Source organism: Leuciscus leuciscus (genome assembly GCF_965113295.1).
Source record: "Leuciscus leuciscus genome assembly, chromosome: 4".
NCBI classification, from domain to species: Eukaryota; Metazoa; Chordata; class Actinopteri; order Cypriniformes; family Leuciscidae; genus Leuciscus; species Leuciscus leuciscus.
Genome location: NC_138728.1, coordinates 51,797,259 through 51,821,177, shown reverse-complemented (window position 1 = coordinate 51,821,177; position 23,919 = coordinate 51,797,259). Strand labels below are relative to the sequence as shown.

General features: G+C 38.0%; 2 protein-coding genes and 1 long non-coding RNA gene across 8 annotated transcripts in view; 2 read left to right on the top strand and 1 right to left on the bottom strand.

Annotated features, from left to right (window-relative positions):
- The window catches only part of LOC309497025 (uncharacterized protein), a 73,451-nt gene extending 70,572 nt beyond the window's left edge, over positions 1-2,879 (top strand). Inside the window, exon 2 of one of the 3 annotated variants that reach the window (XM_082167280.1) lies at positions 670-2,879. In XM_082167280.1, coding sequence (XP_082023406.1) covers positions 670-1,688 — 1,019 coding nt within the window. In that variant the 3' untranslated portion in view covers positions 1,689-2,879. The remainder of the gene's footprint in view (positions 1-669) is intronic. The other 2 variants (XM_082167282.1, XM_082167281.1) reach the window with 2 other exon arrangements.
- A 196-nt stretch (positions 2,880-3,075) lies between these two features.
- On the bottom strand, positions 3,076-23,633 carry LOC309497078. 2 transcript variants are annotated; one of them, XR_014205358.1, is made up of 4 exons: positions 23,499-23,633; positions 8,137-8,287; positions 6,071-7,919; positions 3,076-4,105 (listed from the first exon to the last, which is right to left on the bottom strand). It is a non-coding gene; the product is annotated as an uncharacterized lncRNA (long non-coding RNA). The 2 variants fall into 2 exon arrangements; XR_014205359.1 differs by having other exon boundaries at positions 3,539-3,553; positions 3,657-7,919; positions 23,499-23,513.
- LOC309496979 (protein NLRC3-like) overlaps positions 14,568-23,919 on the top strand; it is a gene marked incomplete at its 3' end in the record, with an annotated part of 43,586 nt that continues 34,234 nt past the window's right edge. For 2 of the 3 annotated variants that reach the window (XM_082167184.1, XM_082167186.1), the window contains exons 1-2: positions 16,693-16,816; positions 23,394-23,669. In XM_082167184.1, coding sequence (XP_082023310.1) covers positions 23,414-23,669 — 256 coding nt within the window. In that variant the 5' untranslated portion in view covers positions 16,693-16,816; positions 23,394-23,413. Of the gene's footprint in view, positions 14,635-16,692; positions 16,817-23,393; positions 23,670-23,919 lie in introns of those variants that run through there. The other variant, XM_082167185.1, reaches the window with a different exon arrangement.

Here is a 23,919-nt window from a genome sequence, read left to right as displayed (position 1 = left end):
GTGAACACAAACGAGGATAATTACTTAAACACAGCTGACACATACAAACTAATAATGAGGGTAACTATGGAGACAGGCGAGTGGTGGGTGTCAAAACAAGGAAACGCGTGACAAATGAAAACAAACTGAAAGTCCATTAACAAACCTAAACAGAATGGTGACAGATTACATGTCCCGATAGTATCTTGTTTAGTATGTGCAAGAAGAAGTGCTTTATCTTTGAAGGAAAGCTTACTTTGACCAAGGAAAACAAATCAGAGATGTCATCTCAACCCAGAGGTTTCAGATTTGTGTCTGTTGTATCTCGATAATTTTTTATATTTGTGGCAACTTACAAAGTGCAATCCTTTACAGTTTTTTTCTGTAAAAACTGGGAAATTTGTTTGAATATCAGACTTGCCTTGTTTTGGTTTTGTACAGTAAAAACCCACTTTAATGTTTTCTGAACATTTGATTCTTCTCATTAAATCCCGGGACCTGTGGTATATTTTTGACCTTCCACCTGCATCTGTGATCTGTGATCCCGCTAGATTTGTGTTAGGACCAGCGGGATCCTTATCCAGTGCCTATCCTACTGGATATAGGATCTAATATACAGTACATGTTGTTTGATTTGATGTTTTACATGTCTAAATTGTATAACTTCTTTTAAATTTCTTTTCACCTTAGGCCTGATGGAGCTGAAAGAGGAGAGTCAAAAACTGAATGAAATGGAAGAGAAAGATCAGTATGAGGAATCTTTTTCAGTGGAAAAATCTTTTAGTTACTCAAAGACACATAAAACAGAAACCAGAAACCTCCAGATGAGAGTTCACACTGGAGAGAAGCCATTCACCTGCCAACAGTGTGGAAAGAGTTTCAATCGAAAAGAAACCCTTAATACCCACTTGAAAATCCATACTGGAGAGAAGGCGTTCATTTGCCCTCAGTGTGGAATGAGATTTACACAGAAAAAAAACCTTAAAGTCCACATGAGAGTTCACACTGGAGAGAGCCCTTTGACCTGCCAACAGTGTGGAAAGAGTTTCAATCGAAAAGACAGCCTTAAAATCCACTTGAACATCCACGCTGGAGAGAAACCGTTCATATGCCCTCAGTGTGGAAAGAGATTTACACAGAAAAAAAACCTTATAGTCCACTTGGACATCCACACTGGAGAGAAGCCGTTCATATGCCCTCAGTGTGGAAAGAGATTCACACAGAGAAAAAACCTTAATGCCCACTTGAGAGTTCACACTGGAGAGAAGCCTCACACCTGCCAACAGTGTGGGAAGAGTTTCTCACTACAAGGAAATCTTAAGATTCACATGAGAATTCACACAGGAGAGAAGCCATGCATATGCCCTCAGTGTGGAAAGAGTTTTAAACAGAAAAAAGAACTTGATGTCCACATGAGAAATCACTCTGGAGAGAAGCCATACACTTGCAAACTGTGTGGGAAGAGCTTAAGATATAAAACATACCTTAATGATCACATGAGAATTCACACTGGAGAAAAGCCTTTCACTTGCCCTCAGTGTGGAAAGAGCTTCACGGTTAAAGGAAGCCTTAAAATTCACATAAGGGTTCACACTGGAGAGAAGCCTTACAAGTGTCTTCAGTGTGAGAAGAGTTTCTCATATCACTCAAACCTGAAACGGCATTTGCAAACTCATTCTGGAAAGAAACTGCTGTTTACCTCGGTGTGACGAGTTTTAGAAAAAGGAGCAATTTCAGCAATCATCTGTGCATTCACTTTGGAGAAAGACAATTAAATAGTTATTAGTGTAATAAAAACATCACACTTACAAATACATATAAAAAGTCATGTAAATGTAAGACCCTGTTTGTGTTCTTTGTTAAAGAGTCCCTGTTACGACCCTTCGTTTTTAGAGGTCTGGTTAGTAAAAACTCTGTGCGTGCCGTAACTCTGTCTGACGCACCCACCGCTAGCCTAGCTTAGCACAAACACTGGAGGTAAACGGCTCCAGCTAGCACACTGCTCCCAATAAGTGACTAAATAACGCCAACATTTTCCTATTTACATGTTGTGATTTGTATAGTCACAGCGTTTACAAATAACAAGGTCACATGAGACACAGCCATCTTCTAACCGTATACATACTGGGAACTATATTCTCAGAAGGCGAAGCACTGCTACTTCTGCGGAGTGATTTACTCCAACTCTGAGCGAACTCTCTGCTCCTCACCACGGGGCTTCTCAAGTGCTGCGAGCAAATCACTCCGCCCAAGTAGCAGTGCTTCGCCTTCTGAGAATAATATAGTTCCCAGTATGTATGAAAGGCTGCAAATCGCTCAGGGGGGCCCAAAGAGTAACATAAATGTGATATTTAAGTTATTTTTTATTAATTTTTTCAACCATGGCATCAACATATAAAACCGATCCCACCTGTAACTTATTTGATGGGACCTCTGTAGGCTGTCCGTGGTCGATGCATTAAAAGGTCATATTTCATAATTATAAATGTTTTATTGCTTAAATCATAGAGTACAGTGCACAGGGAAGACAATCAAACATGTTGGGGTACTTTACAGTTCATAATTATGCATCATTAGCCTTAAAATGACATGTTCACGGACAGCTTACAGGAACCCCGTCGAATAAGTTACAGGTGGGCTCAGGAAAGGCCCACCTGTAACTTACTTGATGGGACCTCTGTAGGCTGTCCGTGGTCAATGCATTAATAGGTCATATTTCATCATTATACGTGTTTTATTACTTAAAACATGAAGTACAGTGCACAGGAAAGACAATCAAACATGTTGGGGGTACTTTACAGCTCATAACTATGCATCATTAGCCTTGAAACAACATGTCCACAGACAGCCTATGCAAATAAGTTACAGGTGGGCCCTTCCTGTGCCCAACTGTAACTTAAGTGACGGGACCTCTGTAGGCTGTCCGTGGTCAATGCATTAATAGGTAATAATTCATAATTATAATGATATTATTAAGGAAAAGCTAAGGGTCAATACACAGGAAACACCATATAACAAGTTCATGTACATTTCAGCTCATAAAGATGATGAATATGCATACAAATGCATTGTCCACGGAAAGCCTATCGGGATCATGACAAATAAGCTATAGTTGGTATGTTTTGGTGAAATAGATGAGACAGACAAAACCATAATTTTAACATTTTAATTGTTGAATCATGATATACAAACATTGATTTTCCATGATTTCTAAAAGTACAATATTAGATCAGTAGAACAGTAGATATTTAAATAGACAATAGATTTTTGTTATAAAATGTAATACATATAAAACTATGACATAAAACATTTGAACTATATACATTTATAAATTAAAAGAAAAAAATATTTACAAATCAATCAGGTCCCCGAGGTCAATTGTGCACAAATCTGTGCTTTCCTGCAGAACTTGGCAAATGGATGACTTGTTTGCTAAAAAAAAAAGGAAAAGGGAAACAAAGAAAAACAATTAAACAAAAAATAAAAAATAAATAACACAACAACAAAACTTGGTTTCATGCATGTAAACTTGCAGACATCTGGTGATCCTCATTAACCTGATTGAATAATTCATCTAAAAAGAACAAGAAAAAGTTAATAATTTTTTTTCTTAATGTCCTGTTCATGGAAAAAAACAATACAGTCCAAGTTTAAACAATTGTTCACCTGATACCTACCTAGGCTTTGAACTTCCTGCTGGGACTCGTTGTCTTTCAGAAGAAGGTCTACAATAAAAAAGTTATTAATGTATTGTTCTTGTATAAACAATATAGCATAATTACATGTTGATCACTTAATATCTACCCAGAAGGCTTGGAGCACCTTCCATTTCAAACTCATCTACAATAAACACACACACACACACACACACACACACACACACAGAGACTCAATCGTTTTTTGAACATCTTGTAAAAAAAAATTATATTCCCATTGCAAAAAAACATTCAAAACCTACCCAGCAATTGGAGGGGCTCTCTGAAGGTTGTGGCTGCTCTCCTCCTTCAGGGACATCCAGAGCGGACAGGACTGGAGGGTCTGGATGCTTACGGTCCCGTAGACTTTTCAGTTGTCCCTCTGTCACCTTCAATTTGAGTTCCCTCCTCAAAAACTTCACCTGTTTTCCCTGAAGAGAGAGTTTTATTTAAAACATTTTTTAAATGAATTCACAAAAACAAGTATGCTAGTTTGAGATTATACTTACAGTGGGTACGGAAAGTATTCAGACCCCCTTAAATTTTTCACTCTTTGTTATATTGCAGCCATTTGCTAAAATCATTTAAGTTCTTTTTTTTCCCCCTCATTATTGTACACACAGCACCCCATATTGACAGAAAAACACAGAATTGTTGACATTTTTGCACATTTATTAAAAAAGAAAAACTGAAATATCACATGGTTCTAAGTATTCAGACCCTTTGCTCAGTATTTAGTAGAAGCACACTTTTGATCTAATACAGCCATGAGTCTTTTTGGGAAAGATGCAACAAGTTTTTCACACCTGGATTTGGGTATCCTCTGCCATTCCTCCTTGCAGATCCTCTCCAGTTCTGTCAGGTTGGATGGTAAACGTTGGTGGACAGCCATTTTCAGGTCTCTCCAGAGATGCTCAATTGGGTTTAAGTCAGGGCTCTGGCTGGACCATTCAAGAACAGTCACGGAGTTGTTGTGAAGCCACTCCTTCGTTATTTTAGCTGTGTGCTTAGGGTCATTGTCTTGTTGGAAGGTGAACCTTCGGCCCAGTCTGAGGTCCAGAGCACTCTGGAGAAGGTTTTCGTCCAGGATATCCCTGTACTTGGCCGCATTCATCTTTCTCTCGATTGCAACCAGTCGTCCTGTCCCTGCAGCTGAAAAACACCCCCACAGCATGATGCTGCCACCACCATGCTTCACTGTTGAGACTGTATTGGACAGGTGATGAGCAGTGCCTGGTTTTCTCCACACATACCGCTTAGAATTAAGGCCAAAAAGTTATATCTTGGTCTCATCAGACCAGAGAATCTTATTTATCACCACCTTGGAGTCCTTCAGGTGTGCTTTCATGTGTCTTGCACTAAGGGAGAGGCTTCCGTCGGGCCACTAGTGTCGGGTCACTAGTGTCACTTTGATTTTACATATGTATATACATTGTTTTATATTGTTTTGTTTTACCTTTCTCGTGTACAGCACTTTGTGATTTTATCTGTGAAAAGCGCTTTAGAAATAAACTTTACTTACTTACTTACTTACACTCTGCCATAAAGCCCCGACTGGTGGATGGCTGCAGTGATGGTTGACTTACTACAACTTTCTCCCATCTCCCGACTGCATCTCTGGAGCTCAGCCACAGTGATCTTTGGGTTCTTCTTTACCTCTCTCACCAAGGCTCTTCTCCCCCGATAGCTCAGTTTGGCCCGACGGCCAGCTCTAGGAAGGGTTCTGGTCGTCCCAAACGTCTTCCATTTAAGGATTATGGAGGCCACTGTGCTCTTAGGAACCTTAAGTGCAGCAGAATTTTTTTTGTAACCTTGGCCAGATCTGTGCCTTGCCACAATTCTGTCTCTGAGCTCTTCAGGCAGTTCCTTTGACCTCATGATTCTCATTTGCTCTGACATGCACTGTGAGCTGTAAGGTCTTATATAGACAGGTGTGTGGCTTTCCTAATCAAGTCCAATCAGTATAATCAAACACAGCTGGACTCAAATGAAGGTGTAGAACCATCTCAAGGATGATCAGAAGAAATGGACAGCACCTGAGTTAAATATATGAGTGTCACAGCAAAGGGTCTGAATACTTAGGACCATGTGATATTTCAGTTTTTCTTTTTTAATAAATGTGCAAAAATGTCAACAATTCTGTGTTTTTCTGTCAATATGGGGTGCTGTGTGTACAATAATGAGAAAAAAAAAAGAACTTAAATGATTTTAGCAAATGGCTGCAATATAACAAAGAGTGAAATATTTAAGGGGGTCTGAATACTTTCCGTACCCACTGTATCTCTGGATGGCCCGATTTAAAGTGGCGCTCCACGTTTGCATACACAATGCCACACTCGAGACACCTGAGGTTTCTCAGTTTGGTCCGTCCCCTTGCCAGTCGCAGCAATACCTGCCTTTCCTCTGCGTCCTCAATTTTATGTTGAGACCTCAGGTGGTGCCTCAAATGTATAATTTTAGCCGGGCACAATGGACAGGTCAGTAGCATCTTAAAAAAATGGAAACAAAGTTAGTTCACTTTGAACTTCTAGAAACATGAAATATTCTCAAAATAACACTTTGAAATGACCTTGTTGAAGGGTTATGTTGACACAATGGATGAGGGGGTTACAGCAGCTGATTACACCGTCTTTTGAAATGAAGTTTGAGGGTTAGGGTCGCTTTTTACATATCGTCACCTTCCTAAAATAATTGGCTAAGTCATTTTTTGACAACAATGATTTTTTTGCATAAGTCATCTTCTCATGATGCTGGCCACCTCTGGTAAAATCACCCAGATCCTCAGTTGAACAGATCATGCATTTCTACCCCTGTAGTATAATGGCCTATGTCAAGAGTGTGTAGGCAATTTTACAAGCTTTTCAAGATGGCAGTTGCATCAAGAAAAACTAAAATCTACTCGGCCTCTGAAGTTAGGTTCAGTTTTTTGTGTTTTCTGAGAAACCTGAAAAAATGACTTGGCCAATTATTTTAGGAAGGTGACGATATTCAAAAAATAATTGCATTTTCAACAAATATTTTAAACAAGAACATGTATTAATAAAAGGACAATTACAAGGCATACAGTTTAACAATCCACGCACAGTAGAGCTCATAAACATGCATTTTTATTTCATAAACATGCATTATTATAATTGTTATTACCTGTCCATGGAAAGCCTGTGTAGGTCACGTCAAACAAGTTACCATACCTGCCTACTTTTCAAAAAACCATGGAGTGAGATTTTGTCAGGGGTGATCAAAATTATGCAGCCACACAAGTTGGTGGCTCAGATATCAGAGAATTGGAATTAAGTTGATGTTGTACCCTGCATTCTGGTGGTTTGTGGGGAGGCCCAAAGCCGTTGATAGGGGCATCCTACTGGAGATGGACAATACTGGTTACATTCTGTGAAGCAGACATAGCTTAAGGTCCACCCCCAGGAAATTTTGGATTAAGTAGATGTGATTTCCTGCATTCTAGTGGATTTTTGGGTGGTCTGTTAAAGATGTGCAATACCTGAACTTATTCTGATTCATGTTCGGCATCATGACTTGTAGGGCCTTCTAGACTTGAGCTGAACATTCAACCAGAAAACTATTGTTGTGCCTAAATGACTGCCTATGTACCACAATAAAGCCTTATTCATAGACCAGTGTTTAAGATTTGACCAAGGTAGGTTGATTGATATTTTGATTAGAATGGTATTAAACTAATTCTTAACTGAAACCTAGCCTATGTTGTGAATAACTGTATTCTTAAGAGCACTTAATGATTTATGTTCAGCCAAAAACGACACAAGATTAGTTAAGGAGGGACATTATTCTTCATTCAAAGCCTCCCACAGAAACAAATAAAGTGCAACAAATAAAGTGCTTAAACAGTACAACTTTTTCAAGCAATAAAACAGATGAATGAATTACAAAAATAACTAAAAATTAGGCATAATCAGTATCAGATGCAGATTAGAAGCTGGGTAAAGTCCTTGTCTACGATCTGTGGGCATGGTTATACTGGCCTGTGGCCTTCTTGGAGGCCTTGATGATATCTGAGGGGGGCTCCCATTTAAAGCAGGGCTCCAGATTGGCCATCTTTATGGTCATTATTGATGACAGGGTGCCATCCAATGCTAGGCTGTTTCTTCTCTTGGTTTTGTTCAGTCCCACAACTGAAAACACCCTCTCAGCGTCTGTGTTTGCATGGGGCAACACCAGGACCAGCTTGACGACGGTAGCAAGCCTCTCGAATTCTTTGGCTCCTGTCACCTATGGAAAATGCACCAAGAACACAATGGAAAAACATACCTTGATTTTTGATTGATTAATACTGTAAGTATACTGTAGGTTTTGATCCATTAACAAAGTTCTGATAAAAACATGCATAATTTGCAACATGCATGACACATATATGCATGCAACAATTTTAAGCAACAGATGTAGCCAAGCCAAACCTGCCAAAAAAAACAAAACAAAAAACATTTACCTAATGTTTCCGGGTTGCCATTTCAGCCCAGAAGCTTTCCATTTCAATTTCATCCTGCAGGGATATCATTGGCATGGTCTGATAATTTAGAAACTCCTCACCCAGAAGGTCATGCTCCTCTGGCCCATGGTATGGGAGGAGATGGGGAAACCTATTTATGAAAGTAGAGTTACAAGTTGTTAAGTTTTAGGTTTATTGTCATCAACCAGCAGCAGTTCATACGCATCTTTGAGGAGAAGCCACATAAGAATAGCTCATGTGAAGCAAGTTGAAAGAAGTGAAAGTTGGTACGGTGGCTTTGAAGAACAGCAGGTACACTTCTGTCATGGGGTCAGTGAATGTCTGCACAAGACATCTTGAACCTGGCCTGATTTTCATCTTCAATCAATCAATAAATAACACAAAACAAGAGGTTGTCATTAATACAAGTATGTGACCAACAATCCATGTAGTTTCTGCATAATGAAATTGAAAATTGATGACCATACTAGCAGATTTGTAGTAGCTGGCCAGAGGTTCATACAGCCTCAGGATCCTGGTCACACAACGTTCAAGGCTTAGCCAACGAACCGAGATATGCAGGAGGACCTCCATGTACTCTGCTTCATGGAGCTCACAAAACTCTGTTTCAGACATTTAATTCCATTTCTTTCAAGATTTAAAGTTTAAGAGAGTGAGTACTCAATTGGGTGACATTTCCTTGTGACATTTCATTGTAACATACCTAGTCTCAGCTCAGATTCTCATCATCAAACTTCTCAAAGTAGTTTCTCCCGTTGTCTTTCGCGATATCTCTTCTTCTGTTGCATATATGGGTGCAGAGCATAGGGTTCAGTGGCGCTCATCAGCGCCATCTATGGTCGGGGAGTTTGAAAAGGAACGAACGAGTCTCGGCCCAAGATCAGATTTTTTTTGCGTGAGAAATTGGATGTGTCGCGTGAGTGCGTGTGAAAACAGGCAAAACCGTGTGTCACACGGTGAAAGCTAGAGAGTTGGCAGCTCTGAGTTACAGGTGTCACTTGTCCAACCATAACTAACCTAGTGACACTTTCCGTGGACAGGGCATTTGAATGGTTTTATAACAGGTATAAATGTTTTTTTTTATTTTTTTTTACAATGAAACATATTAATCTTAAAATAAAATAAAAAAGATAAAAATTTAAAATAAAACTGTAATAACAACCTGTAATGGTTCCAGTCTGACCATGGAAAGCCTATTAAGCTATAGCTGGGATGATCCACTCCATTTACAGGTAAGTGTACAGTAAATTACTCTCAATCGCACTCCGTTTACAGGTAAGTGTACAGTTAGAGGCTTTAGGCAGTGAGTCGACCCTAGTCAGTCCACACTACACCTCCAACAACTGAGTCCATGAGCCCGTTGTCTGCTGTCCTGTGTCAAGATGCCCGTTGAAACATGCCCACTGTGTATGCGTATGTATGCCCGCCTCGGCCAGCACCTGGTTCTCACCCACAATGAGAAGAACCAAGAGGAGAGGAATCTGCTCTTGGCCATGGAGTCGGGGCGAGTGAACGCCCGTGCAGGCCTCTGCCCAGTTCCGGCATGTGGAAAATTCTCCAACCGGCTTGAACGCCACATCCGTACCCACTCCGAGATCTCTGTGGGGGCACAGGACAACGTGCTCCGCCACTGTAAGAGGAGGGCATGCCTGGCCAAGCTGACTGCCCTGAGGGCCTCCGACCCGGCCGTCCCGATGGTGTCTACTCTCGACCTGGAGGTGCACCATTTTCTGGAAGAAGATCCATCGAACCCCTGAGACCCAGAGGAGCTGGAGGAAGAGGAGTGTGACAAGCCGGGCTGCACCAAGCAAAAAGAGCTCCTGAGAATGCAGGTGGCCAACCTGAACAAACAGGTCGACACCCTCAGCGAGACACTTCGGATGGTCACCAGGCGGTACCGTATTTTGAAGAGGAGGTCGACCTCCTTGGGCAGAAAGTACCCAGTTCGGAGAGGAAAGCCGACGGTGCTACTGCCTCCCTTGAAGTCGTTGAGCTTGAAGCTGTGATGATAAATAAGACGGAAGCAATAGCAAGTGCAATAATGTTTATTGAACAGAAGTTCACTCAAAACACCTCAGAATATGCAGAAGAATCACAAAGAATACAGAGCAGTAGAAGATAATTCACGCCAAGGGTCAGATCCGGAACACAGACAGCAGGAGAGCATGACGCAGGGACTGAGACGGGCGAACCTGAAGTGAGTGAGGTGAACCAATGATGAAAACGGGAGTGAAGTGATCCGTATCCAGTGAACAGGAAACACAAGGAAGACGGGAACAGGCACGAACACGGGAAGCTTCAAACAACGATCTGACAAACACAAGACGAAAGGCAATAAATAGGTTGGCTGGAATGGTTTGCAGCTGCCGCTGATGAATAATCAGTGGTCACGCCCACACGAAACAATTAGTACAGACAAGACACACACATAAACACAAACACACAAGACCAGAATGAGACAGCGAATCTACCAACCGTGACAGAAGCACAGACATGTGTCGCCGCTCAAGGTCAAGAAGGCCATCTTTCCCCCGAGCTCCACGACGCTTGTTGGGATTAGCCGCCAAAAAAAGGCCTCAGAAAAGGTGAAGAAGGCCATCAAGAAGCGCAGAATACAAAAATAGGCGTTGCTTTAATTTTTTGCTTGCTTGTTCCAGTTCGAGTGTTAATTTTTTTGGGAGAGATTTTGAGTTTTTTGTTCCAGTTTTCGTTTTTTGAGAGACTTTTTGTTCCTTTTCCAGAGTTTGTTTTATTGTGAGAGACTTTGAGTTCCTTTTTCCAGTTGATTGATCACCGTTTTCATCGAAATTTCACTTTTTTTCTTACCTGTCTATTGATGTTTGTTGTTCTGAATAAAGTTGTTTTTGTTGATTGAAATTTTAACTTCTTGTCTGCCTTTTTTCACATGGAGAAATTTTCAGTCCATTTTTCAAGTTTCTTGAATTTTCTCTACAAAATTAATACCTACTAAAAAAGCAAATAAGAAAGCAAAAGAAAACTCACATGGCATATTGTCCATCGACTGCCAGTTTTGTATCATATCAGTGAATGTGCTATGTGGTCCTGGTGCTACTGGTAAAGTGGTGGAGGAAACAGAGGGGAAACTGGTGTTTGGGGTCACTGTAGGGAAGTTTATAGCGGGAGCAGATGGCACAATTTGTTTGGGTGGTGGGGCAGACTCATCCTCAGAGTCTAACAAACACGTCTCCTGACCTCCATGTGGACCAATTCAGATACTCTTGCTATTTTAATTATAAACAAAATTGATCAAAATGAAACCAACTATATTGACAAATTCTACAATGTTTCATGATAAATATTGCTTAAAATACAGCATAAAAGCATCAAGGATCAGTAATGTGCTGAAAAAAATATCCATACATTTTACGCCTTGGTGGTCTTTGCCCAGACACTTCTGCCTCTGACTGGAGATCTCCTGCTCCTGCCCTCTTCATAATTCTCTGTAAAAAAAAAAAAAAACCTTGCTAAACACTAATCAATCCTCTCAGAATCATTCAGTGAGGCAAAAATGTATTACTTTGCAAGACTCAGGCTAATAATTTTACAAACAGCATACAAAACACATTGTTGAGTCTAACATCGGTCTGTTATACTGCTGGTTGGACAATATAATCTAATAATGAACCACTTGCTCGATCAAATGCTGCAATCGACCAATCAGAGTCACACATTCCAGAGGGTCGTGTAATAATGTAACTTAGCCAGTGGTCATGTATACACTAAAATGGCAGAATAAGTAAAACCTAGCATGACAATATCACATTTACCTGTTGAAAACAATGTTCGGACATCCCACCGATCCCAGTCAAGGTTGGGAGCCATCTTGTTTTTGATGGCCTGGTAGAGGGCCATGCCCCTTAATGATTTAGGCCAACAGCACTGGCCATTCTCTACCCAAATGGCTGGGACCAGCTCCACCTCCCTCGTCTCAGAAAACTCTACTACTTTGAACATATCTGTTAGAACAAAATCTAGTTTTGATAAGCATATATGCACAAATATAAACATAATTTGGCGCATATGCATTTTATTTTTTAAGTGTTTTTTGCACTGAGCAAGTGGCGGGGGCAGAGCAGAGGAGCAGGACGGCACCAGTGGCACAGGCGGATACAAGGAACTGGACAAAATCAGAGGAGGAGATGGGACCAGGAAATCAGCCAACTTAATACTGAAGATGACCAACATTGAACTAAACCAAACATGAAGTATTTATACACCAAAGAACTTAGCTAATTAAATGACAACAGGTGAATGAAATGCTTAATAAAACGAACTGAGAACCTAGGTCAAGACAGACAAACTAAGAACAAAGGAAACTGATTAAAAAAAAAAACTTAATATAATAATAATTATGATGACAGGAACACTGGAACCAGCAGCTTTTATTCAGTTTCTCCTTTCACTGCAAAGCTGACCAAGAAAAAAGGGCTAAATGAAATCATTGACACAAGTGCAGTAGTGGCACTGCAACAAATTTATCTTGTTTTGGTAACTTCACATATTCCTCAACATGATCAAACAACTCAATGATTTTCAGACTTGATGAGATTTTGCCAACCAGGTAGATACACAGCTCACAAGAGTTCAGAGGATACACAAAAAACGGTTCCATTAATTAATATTCCCTGAAGACAATATATATCTTGCCCTGAGACTGAAGGACATTGTCAATCAAAGCAATGGAGCCACCAATCTTTACACATCTGTCTCCCTCGCTTGATACATTAATTTTGGTACCACCTATAACAAGCTCCTGGAACTGAAGTACGGGTATGCCCATCATAGAGGGTGGAACTGGGCCACGGTTATGCTCCTTTTGCAACTTTCTCTTTCCATGTGACAGTTCATCATTCCCTGTAAAAGGTTCTATTTCAGAGATTCGCCGAATAACCTGGGCCAGTGGATGGTGCAGGGTTCTTATCATCTTTTTCAACTTCCCTAAATAATCCTCGAATGGAAAATCCAGATATTAGGTCCAGATTCCCATGTATTCGAATATCCCCAGAAAGATGGGTAAGCCCATGAACATTGTAAGTAACACATTCAGGACCATACAATTCACCAAAATGTGTCACAAAAGCAATGTGTGTGCAAAGTCGTGAAGATCTGCAGACAATGAAGGACTTGCAAGGATGAAAATGGCAACAGATAACAACATGAAGTTGTTGTAGACTGAAGCCAACAACACATTTTGGAGAACCACTGGCCCTGTGTACAACAAGAACTGTCACAACTCTGTGGCTTTCCACCTGAGCCTTTCTGAAAGCCCTCTGGGTTTACGAGCAAAATCCATGGGAATGAAACGTCTTAGGCCTACAAGTTCACTAGAGATAAGTTTCATCTGATGAAAAGACAAGCGGCAGAGTAAGGGCCCTGATGCAATCCACAAATCAAACAGTCGGCATACCACTCCACGACATACAAGATGCATGTAATCATGAGGAAAGCATGACCTGTACCTACATCAATTAATGGTGACTTTGTGACATGATGGTCCTCATCAGACATAATTTCAAAAGACAGATCAGTTCGGAGTGGGCTGTTGACTTCTGGAAATGTCATCCTAAGTTTAAGATAAATGCCTGTTTGGATACACTTGTCACAACCTGAGTAACCATTGTGAAGTTTTGTTCCTTAGTGAAAGCTCTTGCTGGAGGATCGCAGATGACCGAGGTGACCTTCAAGAAGCACTGTTTCCCCTTTATAAGGAATCCTTTGTAACTCACTGACAAGATCTTTTAAATACTCAACCAGACAACTTGGCTTCAAGGTACCACAAAATAGAGCGATGACAACTGTCTTCTTCACAGCACCCTGTAGCAAGCCAAGGATTGACCAGAACTCTCTACTTCCCATTAGCAGGAAGTAATGTGTGTGTGTTTTTTATTTATTTATTTAAACCTTGTTGATTGAGTTCCTTTAGTGTTATCGTTTTAACACTTTTGTGGTAACAGTGCCTACGACAAAAAATCCTTTTTGTTTGGTATATTACTTTTTGTTTGTATATACTTATGTTATTTATCTACTAAGTTTGTATTGTTTTTTCTTTTGGAAGGGATTAGCAGAGAGGTGGGTGTCATTTCCTTTTATATCTTGTTTTGTTCTGTTTAAGCTATTTAGGTATTGTACTTTATTATAATTTTTTATTTTTTTGTAGCTTAGTTAGTTTCTCCCTAATAGTTAGAGGATGTATGCTTGTTGTTTTGGCCTTGCCCCTCTTGAAGCCTTGAAGGGTTGGGAACTGAACCTTGCTGCCTCCACACATCACACCATTTTTATTCTGTTACTTCTTCCTCCAAACCTAGACAAAATAGGGACGTAACACTCAGATCTGAAGAGAAGTGCACAGTGAGCAAGAGCAGAAAGACATGTCTACAAAGGAAGAGAAGTTGCCAGAGACTGTTCCTGTGGAGAAATCGTTCACGACCATAAGTGGTCATGTTGTGAAGAAACCAGGTAAGTTCAAGGATATGGTTATTTAAAGTGATGGTTTAGTTTAATTTTAATAGCTTTAATAATTTAGTAAAGAAGTTGTTTAAGTTATAATCTTAAAAATCATCAAGGGAAGTACAAGAGATGCGGGAAGTAAAAAAAAAAGAAAAGAGAACGGAGATCAGGAGTGACTGACATGCAGAGCTTGGTTCAGTCAAGCTACTTTAAAATGAATCTAAATGACATTCTTCTTGGAGGATGTCACAACATCCATCTTACAGTAGACATTGAGGGAAAGACACTGACTGACTGTTCTCTCGAGGCGGGAAGGAAGAAGATCTGGTCAAGCGAGGGCTATTTATCTATGCATGAGAAGTGTCCCAAAGGCAAAAAAAGTGGCTATATGTTGCACAATACAGCATAACTGCAGTACAGTGTAGTACAAGTGCTAGGCCTTTGAAGACTTCAGATGCAAAAACCTCAAAGTCCGTCAGACATTAGCAGTTATGTTGTATATTTAGTTTAGTTTTATTTTGAAGTTTGACAAGGCCAGATACTGCAGCACAAAACCCTGACATGTGTCAAATATAACACACACTCGAAACAACCTGTACGTTATTTTGAAAACAATTTAAGAGCATGATGAATAAGAGAGTTCATGTATTTTTATACTTCATTATATACTGCAGTTGTACTTTTTTGTACTGCAGTTTTACTGCTGTTGTGTCTATGATTCAAAATACTTCAAATCTACAGTTGTTCTTCATTTTACTGCAGTTATACTACTTAGTACTGCAGTTATTTTTTGTGAGCGAAACTTCCTGAGAGTGATGGTGCGTGATATAACCCGAGTGCCTCTACTGAAACTAGTAATTCATGTTTTACAGGGAAAAAAAAACAACTTTAAATGTTTAACCCCCTCTGCGTTCTTCACTCACAGAAGAAAAGACACCTTACATTCTTTCCACTGCTGAGTGACAGACTCTAGACATGGGCTATGTATAAAGAGTAAGATTCTTGCTCATGTACATGTCACTCATGCTGAAGGGATCTGCTGAATGCTGCTGGGACTTAGCTAACTTTGAACACCTTAAAAATAAAAGCCCCATGATCGAGAGCTCCCACTAGCATTAAATATCGAAATAACTTTACTGTAGGTAATATTTTAACTATGCAGGAAGTAATTCATGACAAATGAGTAGTTACTACATTAACACTTCAGCTACCACTATTAACTAATATGGAAACAAGATTCATTAATCAGTAAGTAATATCAAATTTAGGACTGAGATTGTAACTTATTTGGTAATCAATAATTACTGAATGAGATTGACCTTATTAATAACTATCAACTAACTATGACAAATTAAATGCATCACTAATTGTTACTTAGGTAACTAGAACTACTAGTTGTTCTTCAGTTTAAAATAATGGGCCAGATCACTAGTATTTCTTGAAGAATGACTAGGTAACACTTGTGTAATTAGTGATGCGTTTTATGACCACGTTGAGAGTAAAAAAAGGCATTTTCCTCACATATCTCAGATATGTTAATGTTGTGATTAGCATTTAATCATTCTTTGTCATTTGTCATAAATAGTTAAAAATGAGGTTAGTTTCATTCCGTGATTATTGATTACCTAATAAGGAAGAATCTCATTCCTAAATTCGATATTACTGATTAGTTAGTTAATCTTGTTTCCATATTAGTTAGTAGTAGTAGCTGAAGTGTTAATGTAGCAACTACTCATTTGTCCGGCATTACTTCTGCATAGTTACCTATTAATGACAGACCATTATTGTAAAGTGTTGCCAATGTATATATATCAAGCCTAATTTAACTACTAATTTACTTATATTCATGTATTTCTTGAAAATACAAATTAAGGCACAGTTTTTTTCCCCTGCTCATTTCACATTGAAAAGCAGACTATGGAAACATGCACTGACCCACCTGATACACTTTTAATGTCTAAAACACATTTTCACAAACTTGTAAAACTGCTTCTAAGTAATGTTCAGCACTTTTTCCTGAGAAAGAGCCTTTCTGGGGAACAAACCAGATCAGAGTTGATATTTCTTACTGTCATTCTTCTAATTCTTACGTGAAAACGGTAGCTTGTTCTGTTGAAGTCAGAGATATTCCAGAGCTGCTGTTCAACACGACAGTTCAGAGGAGGAAAAAGACAGACAAGTATTATCTGAGGTGAGCGTTTCATCTTTCTTTACATGTTTTCTTGTATGAGTGTCATCTTATGATGTGTTATTGGTCACTTTGAGCTTCTGAGGCTTTAATGCTGTGCTGAATTTTTTTGATGGTTTTATTTAAACCTCTATGTCATGATCTAAAGCCGGGTGCACACTGTGCGATTTTGGCCACGATTTGGCTGTCTGAGACAAATTTTGCAATCCTAAAAGAATCATATGACTAGGCTAAAATCTTAAGTCTTTGATCATTAGTTTGACATGTTCACAGACAGCCGATTAATGACCGTTGCAATCAGATTTTATGAAATTTGCCAGTGTCAGAAGATTTGACTCTCAGTCCTGCAATGTGACTTCTCCTACAACGACCGTCATATTGCCTTTGTTTTTCAAGCCATGACCAAAATTAACGTTAGAGATTTCTTTGTAACCATCATTTCTATCCCGCGTGTAATGCAGCTCACTGTCACTGAAAGTGTTATTGATTGATGATGTAAAACTCTGGGTGAGTTTTCTTGTGTGCATCCGTTTTTAACGCATCTCGACTGTCGTACAGTCTGACATTAATGACAACTGAGATCTTACAGTGTGACATGACTTACAGCGAGGATCATGTTCGTACGGTCTGACAAGCAAGAATCGTAATGTGATAATGATAATAAATTGCTCAGTGTGCATCCGGCTTAACAGATGATCAAGTGTGTCTTTGTAAGTGAGTCACTGCTGCACATTCACATTGTGTGAAATCACTATTTTTTTTTTCTCTTTCTCATTTTAATGTGTTTGTCATGTTATGGTTGAAGTAATAAATGCACAATGAAGGACTCAAACAAAGAATAGTCAAGTCAAGCCACCTTTTTTTAAATAGTGCTTTATACAATATAATATTTCATATGAGGGTCAAAATAGAAATTGGCTTTTGTTTACTAAATTATGATTGCTTTTGATGTAAAAATCTTACCAGTATTGGTGGACCTTTGAAAAAAATATTTTAAAAATGCAATTTATGACCCTTTAAACTATAACATACTCTGAAACTGGGAAAAGTAAATCTGTGTTCATTATCTCTCACTCAAATGTACACATTTAACACATTTACGGTGCATAATATATTCACTAGGTAATGCTAATTCATACTCATTTTAACCCAATACTCTACTCTTTTCATGCAGGATTGTGTGTGCTGAGGTTTTGCAAAGGCTTATTTTTACATTAAAATAATATTAAAATCAAAAATATTATTATGCATAAAATTATGCATACAGTTTCTGATTATTCATTGTGTACTGGAAGTCTCACAAAGTGCCTTGGGATATAGTGTATTGTGAATTGGTACACATTTAGTTTTCTCCCAACTTGTTCACTTAAGACATAACTGACTGTGTTTACTTGTTCCAGAGTTTGTGATTTAAGTCGTGCAGCTGAAAGTGAGACACTTGCGGCAAAGACAGAGAGAGATGCGCAAAGATTAGAAGATTGTTATGAAAATTTTATTATGAAATCAAAAGCATTTACAAGGCAAGAATAAGTTCTAGCACTGATGAAAGACTGGGTTGTCACCTGACTTTCATTTCCAACAAAACTCAAGGACCTTGACAGAAATGTAGTGGAGTAAAAAAGGGAAACCGACTCTGCAGGCTGCAGATACACACACCACAAACAAAGCAGTGCTTGCTTACTGTTTTGAAAATACATCCTGCTGATCACTTTCTTTATTCCACTCTGCTTTCACTCTTATGTTTAAAATATACGGCCAGGAACACTCAGGTAAGATGAGCTTCTATCTGTACCGTTTTGACTACTTTGCTCGCTGTTTTGCTCTTATTCTCGTGCACTGACTCGTGCTCAACTGAACAGCCAATCAGAGTTCACTCACTCACTAACAGCTCGACACAGATTCTACATGCGAAAGACGGCGTCCGACTAGAGCCAACGCTGAAAAAACTACGTTGGCCGATGCTCAAAAACGACCTGGCGGCTGAGAAATTTTTTCAAGGCTACAGACAACAAACACACAAGCTTTCTGAGAAACTGTTCAAGGCTACAGACAACAAACACACAAGCTTTCTGAGAAACTTGTTAAATGCTACTGACAACAAACACACAAGCTTTCTGAGAAACTGTTCAAGGCACCTGGCAAAAATGTTTATCACAGATTAAGCTAGAGTTTTCCTTTATGGAAGACAAAAACATCTTTTATATGGTTTGCTGTGTTCAAAAACATTATATATGGCTTGATACAATTTGCTATGGTAACATTTTTAATGGGCAATTAATATAATAATTATTTGAATATATTATATGAATTATACATAATTATAACCCGAAAATAATAAATAATTAGCAGCAAAAGATGGATTGTCTCTAAAATTCTTTCACTCAAAACTTCAATTTGGAGCGAGAGATATAGGGGGCATGGCTTTATTGCATCACATGTCACTTTACTCGCAGTTGATTGGTCCAGTTTTGGTCTGCGATCTAAAAATGTTGGTCTCTAACCCAAAATAAAACCTTGGGTGTGTTTCCCAAAAGCATCGTTAGCCAACTATGGGCACAAGTTCCGTTGTTATCCGCATAGTTCAACGAGTCAGTGTTTCCCAAAACCATCGTTCTAACGAACATTCACAAACAGCATCGCAGAGTTGTGTGTTTGTAACGACAGCTCTCGACCAGTGGTTAGAAGCAGAGTTTCTTGTTTCTCATTCATGACATGTGGACTCAATAAATCCTTATCCTGAGCCAAATTAGCAAGATGACATTCAGAACAATCTGTATCTTTTATTTAGAATACATACAAATATTGATTACGTCTTTTAGTTTGTAAAGTAATTCAAAACGTCGTTCTTGGAGAGTGCACATGTGCGAATGTGCTCTAGTACTAAAAACAAGCCTATGATTTAATCTGGAAACTAGAAAAAAAAGTTTGTTGAGACAAACTTTAAGTTGGCTTGAGAAAGCCGGACCAGAGAGTTTAAAAAAGTTAAAAGTAGTTAGAAGTTTGAAGTAGTTTGAAGTTTAAAGTAGTTTAAATTTTGATTGATAAATTAGTTAGAAAGAAAGAATAGTTAGAAAGAAAGAAAAAAAGATTAGTTAGGAAGAAAAAGAAAGATAGATTAGTTAGAAATAAAGAAAGATAAGTTAAAAAGAAAGATGGATTAGAAAGAAAGATTAGTTAGAAAGATTAGTTAGAAAGAAAGAAAGAAAGAAAGAAAAAAGAAAAAAGAGTAGTTAGAAAGAAAGAAAGAAAGATTAGGTAGAAAAAAAGAAAGAAAGAAAGATTAGGAAGAAAGAAAGAATGAAAGAAAAAAGAAAGAAAGATTAGGTAGAAAGAAAGAATGAAAGAAAAAAGAAAGAAAGATTGGGAAGAAAGAAAGAAAGACAGAAAGAAAGAAAGAGAAAAAAGAAAGAAAAAGATTAGGTAGAAAGAAAGAAAGAGAGAAAAAGAAAGAAAGAAAAAGATTAGGTAGAAAGAAAGAAAGAAAGAAAGAAAGAAAGAAAGAAAGAAAGAAAGAAAGAAAGAAAGAAAGAAAAAAGAAAGAAAGAGAAAGAAAGAAAGAAAAATATTAGGTAGAAAGAAAGATTAGGTAGAAAGAAAGATTAAGTAGAAAGAAAGAAAGAAAGAAAGAAAGAAAGAAAGAAAGAAAGAAAGAAAGAAAGAAAGATTAGGTAGAAAGAAAGAAACAGATTAGGTAGAAAGAAAAAAAGAAAGAAAGAAAGAAAGAAAGAAAGAAAGAAAGAAAAAGATTAGGTAGAAAGAAAGAAAGAAAGAAAGATTAGGTAGAAAGAAAGAGAAAGAAAGAAAGAAAGATTAGGTAGAAAGAAAGAAAGAAAGAAAGAAAGATTAGGTAGAAAGAAAGAAAGAAAGAAAGAAAGAAAGAAAGAAAGATATTAGGAAGAAAGAAAGAAAGAAAGAAAAGGTTATGTAGAATGAATGAAAGAAAGATGGATTAGTTAGAAAGAAAGAAAAATGGATTAGTTCAATAGAAAGAAAGAAAAAGATTAGTTAGAATGAAAGAAAGAAAGACTGATTAGTTAGAAAGAAAGATAGATTAGTAAGAGAGAATGAAAAATTGATTAGTTAGAAAGAAAGAAAGAAAGAAAGAGAGAAAGAATGGTGGATTAGTTAGTTAGAAAGAAAGATGGATTAGTTAAAAAGAAAGAAAGAAAGACTGATTAGTTAGAATGAAAGAAAGAAAGACTAATTAGTTAGAAAGAAAGATAGATTAGTAAGAGAGAAAGAAAAAAGATTGATTAGTTAGAAAGAAAGAAAGAAAGAAAGAAAAAAAGAAAGATGGATTAGTTAGAAAGAAAGAAAAAGAAAGAAGGAAAGATTGATTAGTTAGAAAGAAAGATAGATTAGATAGAAGGATAAATAGATAGATTAGTTAGAAAGAAAGAAAGATGGATTGGTTAGAAAGAAAGAAAGAAAGAAAGATATATTAGTTAGAAAGAAAGAAATATAGATAGATTAGTTAGAAAGAAAGATAGATTAGTTAGAAAGAAAAAAGATGGATTAGTTAGAAAGAAAGAAAGAAAGAAAGAAAGAAAGAAAGAAAGATGGATTAGTTAGTTAAAAAAAAGATAGATTAGTTAGAACGAAAGATGGATTAGTTAGAAAGAAAGATAGATTATCTAGAAGGATAAATAGATTAGTTAGAAAGATAGATTAGTAAGAAAGAAAGATAGATAGATAGATAGATAGATAGATAAGGTTTGAAGGTAGATAGATAGATAGATAGATAGATAGATAGATAGATAGATAGATAGATAAGGTTTGAAGATAGATAGATAGATAGATAGATAGATAAGGTTTGAAGATAGATAGATAGATAGATAGATAGATAGATAGATAAGGTTTGAAGGTAGATAGATAGATCGATAGATAAGGTTTGAAGATAGATAGATAGATAGATAGATAAGGTTTGAAGATAGATAGATAGATAGATAGATAGATAAGGTTTGAAGGTAGATAGATAGATCGATAGATAAGGTTTGAAGATAGATAGATAGATAGATAGATAGATAGATAGATAGATAGATAGATAGATAGATAAGGTTTGAAGATAGATGGATAGATAGATAGATAGATAGATAAGGTTTGAAGATAGATAGATAGATGGATAGATAGATAAGGTTTGAAGATAGATCATAGACTGTAAAAAAAAGATGGACGACGCCCCTTCCATTGATGAGAACTGAAGCCGCCAGAGTCCCGATATGGCACTGACATATTGGAACTTGAGTCTGCGCAGTAGCGATCTCGGGACCAGACCTGCGCAGTCGTGAGCAGGAAGTAAAGCCGCGAAATCAACGCTCCGCCCTCACTCTCACAGAATGCACTCAGGGAGAGTGGATTCTGCACACTTTTTTAAAAATTGATTGCAGTACGACAAGAGGCTTGTTAAAATAAAGTAAATACAATCTCCTCATTCCTCCGAAGATCCCGAAAAAAATGTCCGTTGGTGCTTCAGTGACTACTTCGCTCAGAGAACCTGTCAATCACAGCTGTCAATCATGACGTTACATCACCGCATCACGTAACTAACTAAAAAACAACTTATTTTTTAAACAAACACTTGAACTTACATCAGCGTGATAAAAACTACAGCAAATGAAAGAAACCACCTTTGGAAAAAAGATATTTGAAGTGTAATTTAATTGTTTAGTTGGTCTCACGTCCCGTTGAATAACACGGGGAGGCGGGACTTATGACCTATACTAGGACCAGTCACCGGGGGAGATCGAGACGTTTTGGCTTCACTTTTCAGGGCTTGTGCGGCACGCTTGAGATAGATAGATAGATAGATAGATTAGTTATTAGTTAGAAAGAACATAGATAGCTTAAAGCTTAATTGAGTATCAATGGCTTCTAGCAGTTTACATTAAACATAGTTCAAACAGACATGGACTTTTGGTCAATGAAAGTCTATGGGATTTTTATGATTTTTAATATTAATTTTTAAAAGATATAGCAACTCAAGTCAGAACAGTATGAAGGTCTGACCCGAGTTTGGAGTATGTAGCTTGAACGGTCTAGGAGGAGTTAGTGTCTAAAAATTTGCGGTCAGAAAAATAAGAAGAAGAAGAAGAAGAAGAAGAAGAAGAAGTTTAAATAGGATTTCAGTAAGTTGGCTTTCTCAAGCCAACTTAATAAAGCAAAATAACTGAGAAAAATTTGAAATAGTCCTCAGATGCCATGTTCGTAATTTATAGCAAAACATCTTGCATTAATTCGATCTCAAACAGATTCATTAACAGTAGTTGTTACTCCAACACCTGTGTGACATCATTAACCAACGTGGTTGAACGACCAATTTGCGACAGTACGGTTTCGGGAAACAGTCGTGACTAGCTAGTTGAATTCTTCAACGATGCATCGCACTATGATAGTGAAGCAGCGAGTTATGACGTTGTACGGGAAACACACCCCAGGTTAGCCGTGTAGCACAAATTACAATGGGGATGAACACTGCTAAAAACCAACCCACCTTCTTGAGGCCATCTTCATGTTTGTAGAACTGCTGTTTTCAGTGTTGGTGGGGTAAAATGACAGGTCAAATCTTTTTTTTTTTTTGAAGAAGAAGTGAGTCAGTGACAGATGATGACATCTGCTCCAGACCAGCTTCAGGAGACACTGGAGGATCTAAGCTGTGAAAAGCTGAAGAAGTTTAGATGGCACTTACAGAATGATGGTCTTGCTTCAACTGCTGCTCTGGAGAAGCCCAACGTCACTGACATGGTGGATCAAATGGTGGCACGTTGTGGACCAGAAGGAGCTGTGAAGATCACACTAGACATCCTGAGAAAGATGAATGAAAACCATTTGGCTGAACAGTTAGCGAACAAATTTAGAGGTAAATACAGCTGGAAGCCGAAGCTGACATTACACTAATTACAATGCAAACAGTCACTGAACAACGTGTACATGCAAGACTTGCATACATAACACACAACCTGAATTGTCAGCCAAGAATGACTGTCACTCCACTTAAAGGTTTAGCCTGTTTCAGAGCTGTGAGTCATTTTACAGATACTGTACCAGTTAAAGAGGGCTGAAGATCAAAACTTATTGACCCCTTTGTAGTGCTATAAAGAAATAGCTCA